This window comes from Stigmatopora nigra, chromosome 21 (genome assembly GCF_051989575.1).
Source record: "Stigmatopora nigra isolate UIUO_SnigA chromosome 21, RoL_Snig_1.1, whole genome shotgun sequence".
In the NCBI taxonomy this organism is placed as follows: domain Eukaryota; kingdom Metazoa; phylum Chordata; class Actinopteri; order Syngnathiformes; family Syngnathidae; genus Stigmatopora; species Stigmatopora nigra.
The window spans coordinates 696,856-712,500 of NC_135528.1; the positions used below are offsets into that span (position 1 = coordinate 696,856).

The 15,645-nt window shown below is 40.0% G+C and overlaps 1 protein-coding gene across 1 annotated transcript in view; it reads right to left on the bottom strand.

Annotated features, from left to right (window-relative positions):
* Nucleotides 1-3,226: 3,226 nt before the first annotated feature.
* Nucleotides 3,227-15,645, bottom strand: part of sacm1la (SAC1 like phosphatidylinositide phosphatase a) — a 26,847-nt gene continuing 14,428 nt past the window's right edge. Inside the window, exons 12-20 of the mRNA XM_077743202.1 lie at nt 12,628-12,707; nt 11,406-11,504; nt 11,167-11,305; nt 11,029-11,098; nt 10,878-10,950; nt 10,669-10,762; nt 7,743-7,835; nt 7,609-7,666; nt 3,227-5,485 (exon numbers count right to left, since the gene is read on the bottom strand). Of these exons, the coding sequence (XP_077599328.1) occupies nt 5,349-5,485; nt 7,609-7,666; nt 7,743-7,835; nt 10,669-10,762; nt 10,878-10,950; nt 11,029-11,098; nt 11,167-11,305; nt 11,406-11,504; nt 12,628-12,707 (843 nt within the window). The 3' untranslated portion in view covers nt 3,227-5,348. The remainder of the gene's footprint in view (nt 5,486-7,608; nt 7,667-7,742; nt 7,836-10,668; nt 10,763-10,877; nt 10,951-11,028; nt 11,099-11,166; nt 11,306-11,405; nt 11,505-12,627; nt 12,708-15,645) is intronic.

A 15,645-nucleotide genomic window follows, 5' to 3' on the forward strand; every position in this document is an offset into this window, starting at 1 on the left:
TTGATTTAAAGCCATTTTCAAGATGGACGATGACAGAAATATGACAGGACTGGCTCGACCTTCATCATTAGCTTCGATCGCGATAGAAAAAAAGGAAGAAAGAAAGGAGGATGAATATTGTGTACAGTTAAAAAGGATTTTTGGTGAGTAAAATATGGCTTTATTCCTAAATAATATTTCAATTGTGGGCCCAGTTCTGATATCTGAAAAGCACCAGTGTTTGTATTTAATCACTAAATGCTGCTAGGAAGTGGATTTTACCCCATTTTAGTGCAATTTTAGCCGTTTCGCCATTGGCGTCCATCACAGACTTTTCCCGGGAAAATCACCCCCATGGTATGGTTGTAATGTCTGAAAAGCTACAGTATTTGTATTTAATCAATAAATGCTGCTAGGAAGTGTATTTTACTCAATTTATGTGTATTGATTATTTTTTATGTGTCGCAGCTGTAGCTCCAGTCGAGGTTTTATAGCCATAACATTGTTTTTGAGGGCTGGATTGATTCGTTGAAGGCCATATACGAAAATGCATGGACCATCACTGGTTATCTGTAACGGCCTGTATATGGCCCGCTGGCCAAGGTTGAAAAAGATGCACACAAACACGACTGGGGCCGGGGCGAGCGCGTCGGATCAACGTTCGGTCGGTTGGCTATCCGGTCGGCTAACTATCCGTTCGGCTAATTATCCTTTTGGCCAAAAAAACCCTCGGCGAACCGTCCTAAGGACAAACGTCCGTCGGCAAAACCTATTTCGGCAAATCGTCCGGTCACGGGTTGGAACAGATACTTCTTTGTCACAAAAAAACATTCATGAAGTTTGATTCTTTTATGACTTTATTATGGGTTAACAGAAAAAAAGTGATGAAATCTGCTGGGTCAAAAATGTACATACATCAGCGCAAATATTTGGTAACATGTTCCCTGGTCATTTTCACTTCAATTAGGCACTTTTGGTAGCCATTCACAAGCTTCTGGTTTAATCTTTGACCACTCCTCTTCACTGACTGATGACTTTAGGTCAGTGGTCTCAAACCGGTCCTCAAAGGGCCGCAGTGGGTGCAGGTTTTCATTCCAACTCAACAAGGATACCTTTTGCAAGTGCAATCAGTTAATTAGAGTCAGGTGCTACTGTTTTTAAAGACACCTGATTGGTTTAAATGTCGGCACTGGATCGGATGGAACAAAAACCAGGACCCACTGCGGCCTTATGTGGAACCGGTTTGAGACCACTGCTTTAGGTTATTTTGGGAAATTTGAAGGTAATCCTTTTTCTTCATGATTCCGTTTACTCTCTCTGAAGCACCAGTTCCATTGGCAACAAAACAACCCCACAGCATAATATTACCACCACCGTGAATGACGGTAGGCGTGGTGTACTTGGGGTTAAAGGCCTCACATTTTCTCTTCCAAACGTATTGCTGGGCATTGTGGCCAAACAGCTCGATTTTTTCGTCTGACTACAGAACTTTCCTCCAGAAGGTCTTATCTTCGTCCACGTGATCAGCAGCAAACTTGACTCGAGCCTTAAGGTGCCGCTTTTGGAGCAAGGGCTTCCTTCTTGCACGGCAGCCTCAGTCCATGGAGATGCAAAACATACTTGACTGTTGACAGTGACACCTGTGTTCCAGCAGCTTCTCATTCTTGGCAGATCTGCTTTTTGGTGATTCTTGGTTGAATCTTTACCCTTGTTGGGTTTATTCTGTATTACTATTATAAATATAGTTGTATTAATTCATTTCTTTGTTAAATCATTCTCTTTCTATTTTCAAAGTGTTGCGAGGTCACGAATAACCGCCAAGTCATCTTTACCCTGGACGGCCTGTTCCAGGATGGTTATACAAACAATCCACCCAATCTGGGTCCTTGAGATTTGGTAGTCCCTATGTGACGAGGCCAGGGCTATTCGGCCAATAACAAGAATGTTGTTTCTGTTATTTAACCGTGGACTTCGGGTTTTTCTTTATGTAACTATTATATGATTATGATTATATTATATGATTCTTAGGTCAAGGAAGTTGCATAATTGTTCTAATCTAAATGTTGTTAGGTCTAGTCTCCTGTTTTTGTTATTGGTAAAATACTTTGATTGTTATTGTAGTCCCAGATGTTGTTTTTACTCATACGTGATGGAATGATCAACAACTCTGTAAATTGATTTGATTCATGGCAATAAGAGTCGTACGAAAACGTCTATTCGGTGAGACGTTCGGAAGTTGTAGGAGGAACTTGTTGAATCTCCCCTCTGAGGTTTTACCTGTTGTTATCCATTCTATTTCATTAATTGTCAATAATTGAATAAGATGTCTGCCTGCAGTTATTGATAATTACGGACGAAGGTAATTTTTAATGAACCTAACAACCCTCCTGACCAATTTTCTCTCAGCAGCAGGCGATAGCTTGTTTTCTTCCTGATCGTGGTAGTGACAAAAGAGTGCCATGCACTTTATACTTACAAACAATTGTTTGCACTGTAACTCTTGAGACCTGCAGCTGCTTTGAAATGGACCCAAGTGACTTTCCTGACTTGTTAGGATTCGCTTCTTTTTTTGTGACACAGTATTTGTTCCAATCACTCTATTAGAGAAAAAACAGTTGTAGAAATAACTGGAAACTCAAGAGAGCCCTGACATTATGTTTTTCACAAGTATATGTAAACATATATGATATATGTAGTAGGTTGAATTTATTTCAACAACACGCTTATTTATTTATATATTTATTCATGTATTTATTTTATTTACTAACTTATGTATTACCTATCTATTTATGTCTAAAATCCTTTTCCTATATCTGTATTCTCACCTTCTTGCTACTGTGACAACAAAATTTCCCGAATACGGGATGAATAAAGTTATCCAATCCAATCCAAGAAATATTTTATGATAAAAACAAATGAATTGCTTGTACAAATAACTAAAACACTGGTCGCCACAAAATTGAAACTGAAAGCCTCACCTTTTATACAAATTTTGGATAACTGATTGATGGCATTGCCAATAGTGTAATATTTAAACTGGAATTAAAAGTTTGCGGCTCAATTCAATCTTCGAAATTCGGTAACTTTAAAATACAATCAACGTTCAAATAGTTTGGTATATTAACAAATCTAAACAAGTCCAAGCCAGTTAGGAATGAGCGTACAATACAAGTGTACACTGCTCACAACCTTCCACCTGTAGTAGAGCATTTGTGCTTTTTGGAATGAAATAAGATTCAAACAGAAGACAGATTCACCGTGGTTTATTGTCAAAGATACAGTAGGAACAAATTGATCAAGTCTTAACCAATTTTACATGTAGTGACGACTTCTTCGGATACTCAAGTTTGCTGGATCCAAAATATAACATACTGTAAATACACAGAATTGAGATACTCATCATACATTACTTCGAATGACCTGTCACAAGCTCCACTTCTAATGTACACAACATAATCTTCAAATATTAATGCTGTAATTATAAAATATGTATCAAACTACATGAAGCAGATTAGTAAGATTCATATTATTGATATAATCAAAACATACAATGTGTCAGGAATGTAAGTAGAAACTCTAAAGAAAGTCCCACAAAGACATATTGACCATTGCCTATTCCCCAAAAAGTCCATCATAAAAGCAAAATGTGAACCAATAGAGATATACAACACCTCTCTACTGTGTTCAAACATGTAATTCATGTGCAGTTAGAATGGACCACCATTAGATATTTTTTTGTTAATTCATCAATACTTCCTTATTCACATAAACTGAGGAAATATGTATATGTGTAGATTTGTTGAGTTGAGTAACATTTGTTTTTTGAAAATGATCGTGTCCAAACATTTACAATAATTACACTGTCCCAAAAAAGCCTGGTAAACTAAAAACCTATTGAGAATATTTAGTATATTGCACAAAATCCCAATTTGAGTTTGTGTGTGTGTGCGTTTATGTGCACGTGTGAGTGTGGAGGGGTCTAAATATGTGAATAATTTTATAGACAGGTATACATACATAAATAAACAATCAGCTATGCAAACAAATGCCTTTTGATATTGTATCATCATAATAATGTATTTGTTATAGATACCTCATTGCCACACATAGGAAGCAAGACAGGGAAATTTGAATACTGGGATGGAAGTTTTAGTGGTTAACAGAACGTCCTTATTTTTGCAGTTCAAGTCTAACAGTATGTCCTAATTGCCTAATTCACTTTTTGTAAACTCAGCCCCAAGGACCATTGACCAAACAGAAATTCTACCAACCGTCGATAAGAGACATTTCCACACCACCATTGTCACAATGGTTATTTCTCTGGTTACTGTGAGTTACATGAATGTAAACTGCGATGGAACTTTCCGGGAACCACGGAGAGGATTAACAAGCAGCGGACGTCCAGAATCAGTGTGCCTAAATCGAACACGAACAAGAGATTATCTGGGGAAGTACGATTCATTGAGTGCTTTGTTCTTTTACACGGGTGCCAAATCAGTAATATTACTTTAGTTTTATCTCAGGGCATTCGAGTGCCAGGGAATTAATTAGGAAGTTCAAAAATTCATTTTCTGTACCACTTATCCTCACAAGAGTTACGGAGTGGTTTTGGAGCATATCCCAGCTAACTACTGGCATTGGTGGCCAGCCAATCGCAGAGCACCAGGACACAAAAGAGAATATGTGCTCACTCAAACCTAAGGGCAATTTAGAGTGTTCAACCAGCCTACCATTCATGTTTTTGAGGCGTGGGAGGAAACCGGAGTACTCAGAAAAAATCCACGCAATCCTGGGCAGAACATGCAAACTCCCCACATGAATGTCTGGATCTGGGATCGAATTATAAATCTTGCAACTGTGGGGCTGACGCTCTAACCACCTAACCACTGCTGCCCAATTAAAAAGTTGAGTTTGGAAAATCTGAATAAGTCTTTAATCACCATCTTGTGGCATATAAATGAAATTACAAACCTTTTTGATGCATGGCTTTAATTCATTATTTTCGCTATTCCTACAAAGCATAGTGCTTATGCCTCCACATGAGACAAGCAGTCACTGTATCATGAAGAATAAAAAAAATGACAGGGTCACAAAAAAGGAGTGCTTAGAGTAGAGGAAATGTGATAGCTGACAGTAGTTGGTCTCTATAAAAACAAAAATGAAAAAAAGTGTAGGACTGATCAAAATAACTTCTGTGACCATATGTGTTATGGAATTGATTCGCCAGAATCAAATGTTGAAGTTAAGGGAAGCACTAAGACCAATGTTAATGGATTTTTGGACCCATTGGAGAATGTGGTCTTTAAATGAAGATGCAAAGGATGGTTTAGGATGACAATATATTTTGGTCTAGTAATCACACACTCATCTCAGTCCATTTTCTCTTTGTGAACAAGTTTAGGAGCATCTACAAAATCTTGTCCATTAAAGAGGATTATGGTGGCAGTAATGGCACTGCAGGCACCCCAAAACATCACATAAGCAAAAGTTTCTGCCCATGTATCGCCTGAAAGAAAAATTAGAAACAGTGTCAATCTTTGGCTTATTTTTAACTCATTTGCTGCCAATAACAGTTATATTCATCTGTTACCATCAATGTCACTGAAACAGAATCATTCACGTTTTCATAACATTTGAATAAAATGGGCAAAAACGTTAGTATCAAGTGAGAAAAGAATTACAGGCACTGGGTAAAAATGGGTTATGGACAATTTCAATAAATTTGCTGTTTGTACATAGGTATTGAAGAGTTATTTAAAAAAATCATTTCCATGTCTTTGTTTAGATCAGAGGTTCTTAACCTTGTTGGAGCTACCGAACCCCACCAGTTTCATATGCGCATTCACCTAACCCAGGGGTGGCCAACCAGTCAGAGACCAAGAGCCACATTTTTTACCGTGTTACCGCAAAGAGCCACATTTTTTACTGTGTTACCGCAAAGAGCCACATCACACAGATTTATTGTAAATGTCACACACCAGCATAGTAATGACATAAATTGACTCCTACAGTACTAACAGCACAGGCCAGTCATTATCAACAATGAACATTGTGTGCACTGTCTCACACAGACAAACTCTCAGTTCAACCAAGTCCGCAAACAAAAATATAATAATTTACAATAGCGTTTTTCTTTTTCTATGCATGTTACTTAGTGGGACTTCTGTCATAAAATCAGAGCCTATTTTTGCGCAACGTTCGCTCCTTGTGAGCTGTCATTTATTATGAATGGCTTTTAACTAGCGCGCCCACCACGTGGGTGTCCACCTCGCTCTCCTATTGGCTGCTCCCGGCTGAGCACTCTCGCCTTGGTCTGCCTCGCAGGGGGTGTGGCTTTTTCAGCCGACGCTCGATCTTTGGGATACTTTTTGTGTGCGCGACGCTGTTCATTGTCGCTTCTGGTTCACGGGAGCTCTCCCACTCTGTTAAAAACGTTTACTCAAATGACCTTGCTCCTACTGGGAAACTTTGAGGTATTTTCATCCCAAGCACATGCGCATTGGACGAAAATACCGTATTGAACTCAAGCGAAGCGCACACGCAAATAAAAATAAAACACAAATACAAACTTTGATATGGACGTAAGAGCCACATGAAACCGGGCAAAGAGCCGCATGCGGCTCGCGAGCCGCGGGTTGGCCACCCCTGACCTAACCCTACTTTAGTGTAAAAACAAGCAGGGGGACCAAAAGACAGTTGTTGCGCTATAAAGAAAATTCTCTTTTGAAAAATGGGTTAGGTGAGAAAGGAAAATTTCAGGTACATGCATACCAAAGCAAACGTGTATACAATTATGTACAGGTATACAGAAGCAAGAGTATACCTTTAAGGAAAAAGAAGGTAAACTGACGTCCAATTTCAAAAGAAAGGATGAGGAATTTGACCTATTCAAGCAATGTTTGGGTGTTATTTTTGTTGTAACGATCAAACTCAGGTCAAGAACCACCACTGATTTGGATGATGTGGGATGCTGCGGGGACACTTCGTCCCCCTCGACGGTTCGTCCCCGGAATGTTCGTCCCCGGACGGTTCATCCCCAGATGGTTCGTCCTTGGATGGTTCATCCCCGGACGGTTCGTCGAACGGACGCAGCGTCACCGGACAGTTTGTCGAACAGACATATCGTCGACGGACAATTCGACGCTGGTCTTGCGAGCGATTGTTTTTAAGATAAAAGGCACGGCAAACCAGTGTGCTGCAGTACAGTGGTTGGGAAACACTGATTTATAGGTAAGCGCTCCATTCTTAAAAAAAAAAAAAAAAAAACAATAACGGCGCACTGACTGATTGGGTGCCACGACCACTTTAGGGAAAATGTTTAGACTTTTGTATTTACATGACATTTATTTATGTTCTTATGTTATTCTCTTGTACATAGTGTAAAAGGAAAATTCTTTTAAGAAACATTTTGATAATTTGCTCATTCTTTGCACTAATTATTAGTATTAGTGACTAATACAAAGGAAAAAAGTGGGCTTATTGTTAGTTCTATGTAATTTTGCAATGAGTTTACTGGTCCGGCCCGCTTGATCTCAAATTAAGCTGTATTTGGCCCGCAGACCAAAGGGAGTTTGACACCCCTGGACTAGATCATTGTTCATTTAAAAATTGTTAAAAAAACAAACTTACCAGCCATGAGGAGACATACAATGCACATCGAGAATGCCACCAGCATGATTACAGGTAACTGTAAAACAGCATTCAAAGATCAAATTCAAGTTTATCATTGCTGATGCAAACTGATAAAATACTGATTAACTGACCGTGAGAAACTTCCAGTCCTTCTGCACCCTAAGAGGACCAGGACCATCTGATTCGTCAATGGCAAAATTACCCAAAAACAAGTCGATTGAATCCTGAAACCAAATAAAATTTCAGACAAAGAATGAATCTTGTGAAACAATAACCACCGCATTTCCTCGCATACAAGCCGCTCTTGTCGGACAAAAAAATATGATTGAATCGAGGGTACGGTTTATATGCGCAAAAAAACACGACATGCACGAAAATGCAAGTTGACGATGGCATGTCATGATGACGTCATGATGCAATGGCGCCGTGACGTCATGACGCAAGACAATGTAGCTGATTTGGTCATTAATTTCAAAATAGAGAAAAGATAAACAGATAAAACGCTAAACTAAATTAATTTTGACGTCTATGAATGAAATTTAAAAAAAAAACATATGTACCCATGACTGCTTGCCGGGGCACGGGGTAGGGTTGTTACCTAAGCCCTGACAAGGTCATTTTACCTAAGGTGCTGCTGTCTAAACCTAGTTAAAAGTCCACTGACTGGGCACATGAGAGAAGCCTTGATTATGAAATAAAACAAAATTTCCTGTGGCTGATACTTTCATTTATTTAGAAATAGAGAAAAGTTAAACATAAAATGCTAAAGAAAATTAATTTTGAGGTCTACGAATGAAAAAAAAAAACGTAACTTGCATAAAACGTGAAAAAAAACTCACATTCCCGTCACTGCTCGCTCGTGGCACAGCCATCTTACCTAGGTCTTGGGCAATCATCTTACCTTGGGCGGTGCCCTCTAAACCTAGTTAAATGAGCTCTGACTGAGCAGACGCGAGTAGCCTTGATTTTGGAAACAAACAAAATTCCACTTTGATTTTTTTCCCCATTTTATTTCTTGTTCGAAAGTGACAATTATTGGAGTAATACGAACCATCGAAATAATTGATATATATTGAGATTACAAGCAATATTGCTGCCAAAACATCTTAAACTTCTGGTAAGAAAATTGTAATTTCTGTAATTAGATAGCCTTCAGCTTTACATCAAGATACTTATTTATTTTTTGAATAATTTGACATTTTGCATTAACAAAGACAGGCATATTAACTTTCTTATGATATTGACCCTAATTGTGTGCTTTTGATTCAAACAGTATTTCAGAAATACTACGTGATGACCTTTCTAAAGATTTTACCTTCAAAGTAACACTTTCTACTCCCTATTAAAACCATGAACATGGCGGCGAAAATTGGGTTTCAGGGGGCGGCTTATACGCAAGAAATTGTAAAATTCAACCATTTTAAGGGTGGGGTATATACGGTACTCGAACGCTTGGTCGCCCGGACGTTTGGTCGCCCGGACGTTTGGTCGCCCGGACGTTTGGTCGCCCGGACGTTTGGTCGCCCGGAAGTTTGGTCGCCCGGACGTTTGGTCGCCCGGACGTTTGGTCGCCCGGACGTTTGGTCGCCCGGACGTTTGGTCGCCCGGACGTTTGGTCGCCCGGACGTTTGGTCGACCGGACGTTTGGTCGCCCGGACGTTTGGTCGCCCGGACGTTTGGTCGCCCGGACGTTTGGTCGCCCGGACGTTTGGTCGCCCGGACGTTTGGTCGCCCGGACGTTTGGTCGCCCGGACGTTTGGTCGCCCGGACGTTTGGTCGCCCGGACGTTTGGTCGCCCGGACGTTTGGTCGCCCGGACGTTTGGTCGCCCGGACGTTTGGTCGCCCGGACGTTTGGTCGCCCGGACGTTTGGTCGCCGGTCGTTTGGTCGCCCAGACCTTTGGTCGCCGAATGTTTGGTCCCCGGTCTTTTGGTTGCCAGTCAAATAGGGACAGAGAGCAAGTACTTTTGAAAACAGCTCTCAACAAGTTTAATATCTAAATATCTACTATTGATTCATGAGAGAGAGAGAGTTTAATATCTAAGTACTGTTTAATATCTAAGTACTGTTGAAACCAGCTCTAAAAATTATATTCATGAGAGTTTAATATCGAAATATCTACTGTTGATTCATGAGTTTAATATCCAAATTTAGATTTAGTGAATATAATTTTGGTACTGGTTACAACAGTAATTAGATATTAAACTCTCTCTAATGAATCAACAGTAGATATTTAGATAATAAACTTGCTCATGAATCAACAGTAGATATTTAGATATAAAACTCTCATGAATATAATTTTGAGAGCTGGTTTCAACAGTACTTAGATAAACTCTCTCTCATGAATCAACAGTAGAACAAAACACGTCTAGTGTCCGCTGTAGCCAAAGCTAAAAAGAAAACCGAATAAAAAAAAAAAAAGTTCATCTTTTATCTATTTTGAAATAAATGACCCTATCGGTCGAATTTGCTTGGGTCATGACGTCATGGCGACAGTGTGTCATGACGTTACAGCACCATTGCGTCATCGTGTCATAGCGTTGTCAACTTGCAGTTTCGTGCATGTTGTGTATTTAAGCGCACATAATCCATCAAGTCATCACTTTTTTTGTCCGAAAAAACATCTTATATGCGAGTAAATATGGTGAGTTCCCTAAGATTAGACGTAATGTAATTGTAATAATGATTATTTATAAATAAATATCTTTGTGACAAGAGAAAGAAAAATTACCATCAGCAAGGAATGACCTTTACTATTACTTTACTATTGAGTGGATCAGGTTATAGCCATTCCATTGAGTTATTAGTACGGCCCCAGAGTAAATTATAAATTCAGTCAAGGTGCGACTATAATTGAATATGATCACAAAAATGCCAGCGGTAGAAAATACGTCTTGCAGAAGTTGTTGACCATTCAATGAATTCTGATCTAATAGCAAATCAGTTATTATATGTGCAGTAAGGAGTGTTAACATCAGAAATAAGTATTGTTTTTCTTCCCATTCTTAACACAGCAAGAACAAGACCATATTTGTTTACCAGCATCATGTAACATACTTGTCTAAATCCATCAGAGAAGTTGTTTTTGTAATAGCGGATCAAGGAGTTCCAACCATCCATCAACAAACCCCACTGGGTTCTTTTTCCTGTTCTGAGTAGGGGGTGGAAAAAAATGTTAAGGATAAAAAGTCCAAAAACAACTTAGATAACCAAAACCTATTAATCAACCTTATTTGTCAGTTTCTGAAAAATGAGTTTTACTGTACCTTGTAAAGTCTGTTTTTAAAGCACCGGTTCCTGCGTACTGCACAGCACATGCATTGGCATTGTCAGCCCATGCTGATTAGAAAACACAGATGTCAGAGACACTCAAGCCAATCGTAACAGGGAAATAAACAGACATTCATACTACTTTACCGTTTCTGTAGATCTTCTCAAAGTCAGCCTGTTCTTCAAGCGGTTGTCCTACATTTAGAACACCCATTCTCTGTAGAAACATAGGAAAATACGTATTCCAATCCTCATTTAATGTAGTTTTGGTCTGTTTAAGGTTACCTGAAGCTGAGACTGCAAGGACCGTTGTGCCAAAAGGCTCTGCATAACATTGGTTCTATCTAAGCAGTCCATACAGTTACTACGGAAAACACCTTTTTGCTGGACTTGTATCTTTCCATCCTGGTTCACCATGAAGTAACTGCAAAGTGGGAAAAAAGGATTTTCCCCTTCTTTGTGGTGTACCACCTCCACGTTACTGTTAGCATTTTCTTAGCGCTCAGCACTGCTGTGAGAAATACCTATAATCGTCTTGTGTCTCAGCTACAGCATCCACCAAGATCTGAAGGCGATCCCATCTCATGTGACTGCACTCTTTGTGGAAGTCAAAGGCTATGTAACTGAGCATAGATAAGAAAATCTTCTGAATGAAAGATAACCTTTAAATATTTATTCTATTTTATTATTTATTCCTTTTGTAATCCAAAACCTTATACATTTTTGTTAAGGTTTCCTCTGTGAAGCACAAAGCCATGATTGGGCTGAAAGTGAATTACATGCTACGCAAATGACATATTTTTTTTTCTTTTAATTTTTCAAATATAATAAATAGTCACTAGAATTTACCATGAACAAAGACAACCTCACAAACCCTGGCAGTATCAACAGGAATTCAGGCGTTTTTCAGAGCACACATGAAATAATGCTCGTCATATTTAAGATGCATGTGTACTAACACCGTGTGGCATACCAGGTATGAAGTATACTTAACACAATAATGGTCCTTTAATAGTTACTCTAAAGAAAAATGACTCAATTATAGTACTGAAAATGTACAGTGGTACCTCTACAAATGGTTCTAAATAAGAAATAGGAAAAGGTTATAATAAACAATAAACCAATGTTAAGCTGCAAAGCACACAGACACATGTGAACAACTTGAAATTATGAATTCAAAACAACTTATCACCAAATAGAACTCCAAAGGAGTACCAGTCTCTCCATCTCGTCATTCAGTAAAAAGGCATTCCCAAAGAGTCTCCTATTTTAATACTTCCTTTTGCTTCAATATTGTAGCGATGGTAGGTGGGTTACGGTTGAATTGTCTTAGATTATCAGTCCTGGGTGGATAACGGGGCGTGCTTCTTCATTTCATTCACACTATTCATTTTTAAAAAAAGAAACGCTTTAACCACACTTGGGGGAAAAAAAACTGTTAAAACTCTGAGATGATGAACAATGGTCAAAAGAGAGTGGTTGTTTTTAGACAGCCAATGGGAAGCCAGCGAAGTGTAGGGAGATTCTCAAGAAGAACACTACTGAAATAGTTGACAAAATTAAATAATAAAATAAAGGAAATGTATTTACACTTTGGGGGATTTCGTAACTAGGATCTTGTTTTCGTATATTGGAACAGTAATTGGCATGTCAAAAGGTTTCATATTCATAAAATGTTCTATGTAGAGGTACCACTGGGTATAGGAATTATATCGTATTGAATTATATAAAATGGGTAGCACTTACTTCATCATGCCATTATTCATGCCAGTCACCATCTTAGCAAATGCTTGTTCAAGTGGCTTTTCAGACCCTTTCTGATTTACCTGGAAAACAATAGGTGCATAAAATTGTATATGTCTAGAGATGGTCTAAAGAGCTTTTATGTCTTATGGAATCCATTTACTTTGATTTGCTTTGTACTTTGTGCTTTGCTGTTCTGTCTAATCACCCTCTTGCTACTGCCACAATGTAATTTCCCGAATACGGGATGAATAAAGTTATCCAATCCAATAGGGTGCCCAACTCCCAGTCATAATTATTGAACCAGCCACGACTCGCTTTGAAGGGGTTTTCTGGTCTTTTTCAGATACTTGCTTTGCTTTTAAGTCCATGTAGATGCTATCTCCATGCTATCTGTGAAATATGAATTATATTCTTATATTAAACAAATAGCTGTATGTAAATGTTATGCACGCGCTGAAGACGACGACAGAATACAGCAGCGCAAACACTTACTGCACAGTATACACAACAACAAAAACTAAATCGATCTCAAAAACAGTATTAATTGATATGCAAAACATTGCAACACAAAAGAAAAGATGCATGGTTACAAGAAGACACAGAACAGTCTGCAGACGGCCTAGTCTCAGATAAAAGCCTACCGTGACAACCAAATAATTTATTCCAAAATTGAGCCATGGAAGGAGCCATGTCTCAACAGGGGGGGGATGATGGACATGGTACAGCGTGTGTTCCATGTCCCAGAGGTCTAAATACCTACTTTAAATATTTTTGTAGGAACCGTTTAATTTGTTGCAGACATTATGTGCAACCTCAGGTAACCTCAGGCCCAAATGAGGGCAACGTCCAAAAGGTACCTACCCATTTGAAATTATACACATGGATTTTATTGAATTATCCAGAAGCAACCGGTATATATACTGTTTAGTCTTGATTGACTCTAAACGGAAAATTGCCAGATGCATTAACGGTGGCTAGGGCCATTTGTAAATGCATCATCCCAGAACATAGGATCCCCAGAATCATTTGGTGTGAAAATGGAGCCCATTTTGTAAACAGCATAGTGCAAAACATGGCAAAACACCTAGGAATAAGCCTAAAAAGGCACAGCTCGTACCATCCGCAGAGCGTGGGACTGGTCAATTTTTTTTCAGAAACTGTCTTCAGGTTCTGAACATGGATTTCATCGAGCTGAACCAAGGTGGCATATACGGGTACTGTCTGGTGGTCAAGTGGGTCGAGATATGCCCATCCAAGAAAGCACACGCCAGGGCAGTCGCACAAGCCATATGCAAAAGGATCATTCCAAGCCATAGAATACCACGAGTCATTTGGAGTGTTACTCGCTTCGTGAGCTGCGTGATCCAAGCTATGGGACGGCATCTTGGAATCGACCTGAGGTATCATTGCGCCTGCCGCCCCCAAAGTGCTGGACTCGTTGAAAGAACCAATGGAACAGTGAGACCCAGACTGGTGGTGGAGGAGACAGAAGAAACAGATTCTCACTCAGTGGTTATGCAAAATGTTCCAAGTAAGAACTGTGATAAATGCAAATGATCTGCCGACATCTCAGTCTCCCACACAGGAGGTCCTGTCCATAGTTGACCTGGTACTCATCAAGGTGATAAAAAGAAAGTGCTGGTCATCTCCACGTGGGGACGGACCTCACCGTGTGATTTTGACCGCTGACTTCACCAAGTTGTCCACCACCGTCAAAGCTGATGAACGAGTGTCGGAGCTCACGACCATGATCCAGTGTGGGGCTCAGATGTGCCCCTCAAACACAAACACTGGTCAGTCTCTTCCAAAATTCTAATGGCTCTGTTCCCCTGGGTGGCAGCGGCGAGGAATGCCCTGCGTCTGGAGACCATTGACTGCAAGTTACGGGCCTGTGTCGGCGCGTCAGTCCGGCTGCAGCAAGGCCGAGAGGCCCGGGTAGCCGCCACGGCCCAGGTGATTTTCCAGGGACGCCTTGCTCTTGACGGAGTGGCCGCCCAGCGAGGAGGTGTGTTTGTGCCGTGGTGGGACACTCGTGCTGCGCCTTCATCCCTGCTGGTGCGTCCCGCTCGGTCCATGATGCCCTCCAGGATATGAGGAACAGATGAAGCGCTGTGACCGGATATCCGGTTCTATAACGAGGATGGCTTGACTGGTTTCTCTCAGCCTCATGGATGCGGCCACTTTTGAAAGCCTTAGTACCATTTGTAACTGTTATTGCTCTCATGCTTGTTATCCTAACCTGTTGTTTACCCTGCTTGTCAGCTTCGATCAAATGTACCATTAATGCCACATTTGAACGTACCACGATTGTTGAACCCCAGCTAATACTAACTCATAAACACATGCAACAATCCACACACCAATCTGACCTTGATGTTGCTTACTGTCTGACACTGATTGTTTTTCCTGTTGTGAGACACCAGACCATGAGGCGATAGTCCCAAGCGGGAGGTCAAGGGAGCAATGTTCCCTCAACTGTGTGAGAGTTTTCGCCATCTTCTGATCGGTCTAAACTCAATTTCGAAAAAATGTGTGAAGAGGGTTACAAATGAAGTTCCGATGTTTTTATACTCACAACAGGAGGGAATTGTAAGATAACATTAAGATAAAATGACAAAGTCACTTGGCAATTGCTTGTTCATATTGTATCAGTTTTTGTAGGTATAGAAACATAAGAAATCATAAGAAAATGTCCCTGAGTTTAGTCATTGTCATGGAGACTTGACACTGATTAACAGGACTTCGCCCAAAGTTTGGTCATTGCCATGGAGACTTGTCACTGATTAATCAGATTTTGCCCAAAGTTTGGTCATTGTCATGGAGACCTGCCACTCATTCATCAGACTTTGCTCAGAGTTTGGTCGTTGTCATTGAAACCATACTATGACCTGTTTTCCCATATAAAATCTGACCCACTGTTCATTCAGAGAGAGTTGCGAGGACGACAGACTGTGAGCGTGTCCGCAGCTGTTTGAGCTCTCCCCATCCTGTGGTCCGGTAATAAACCTATTTCCTATT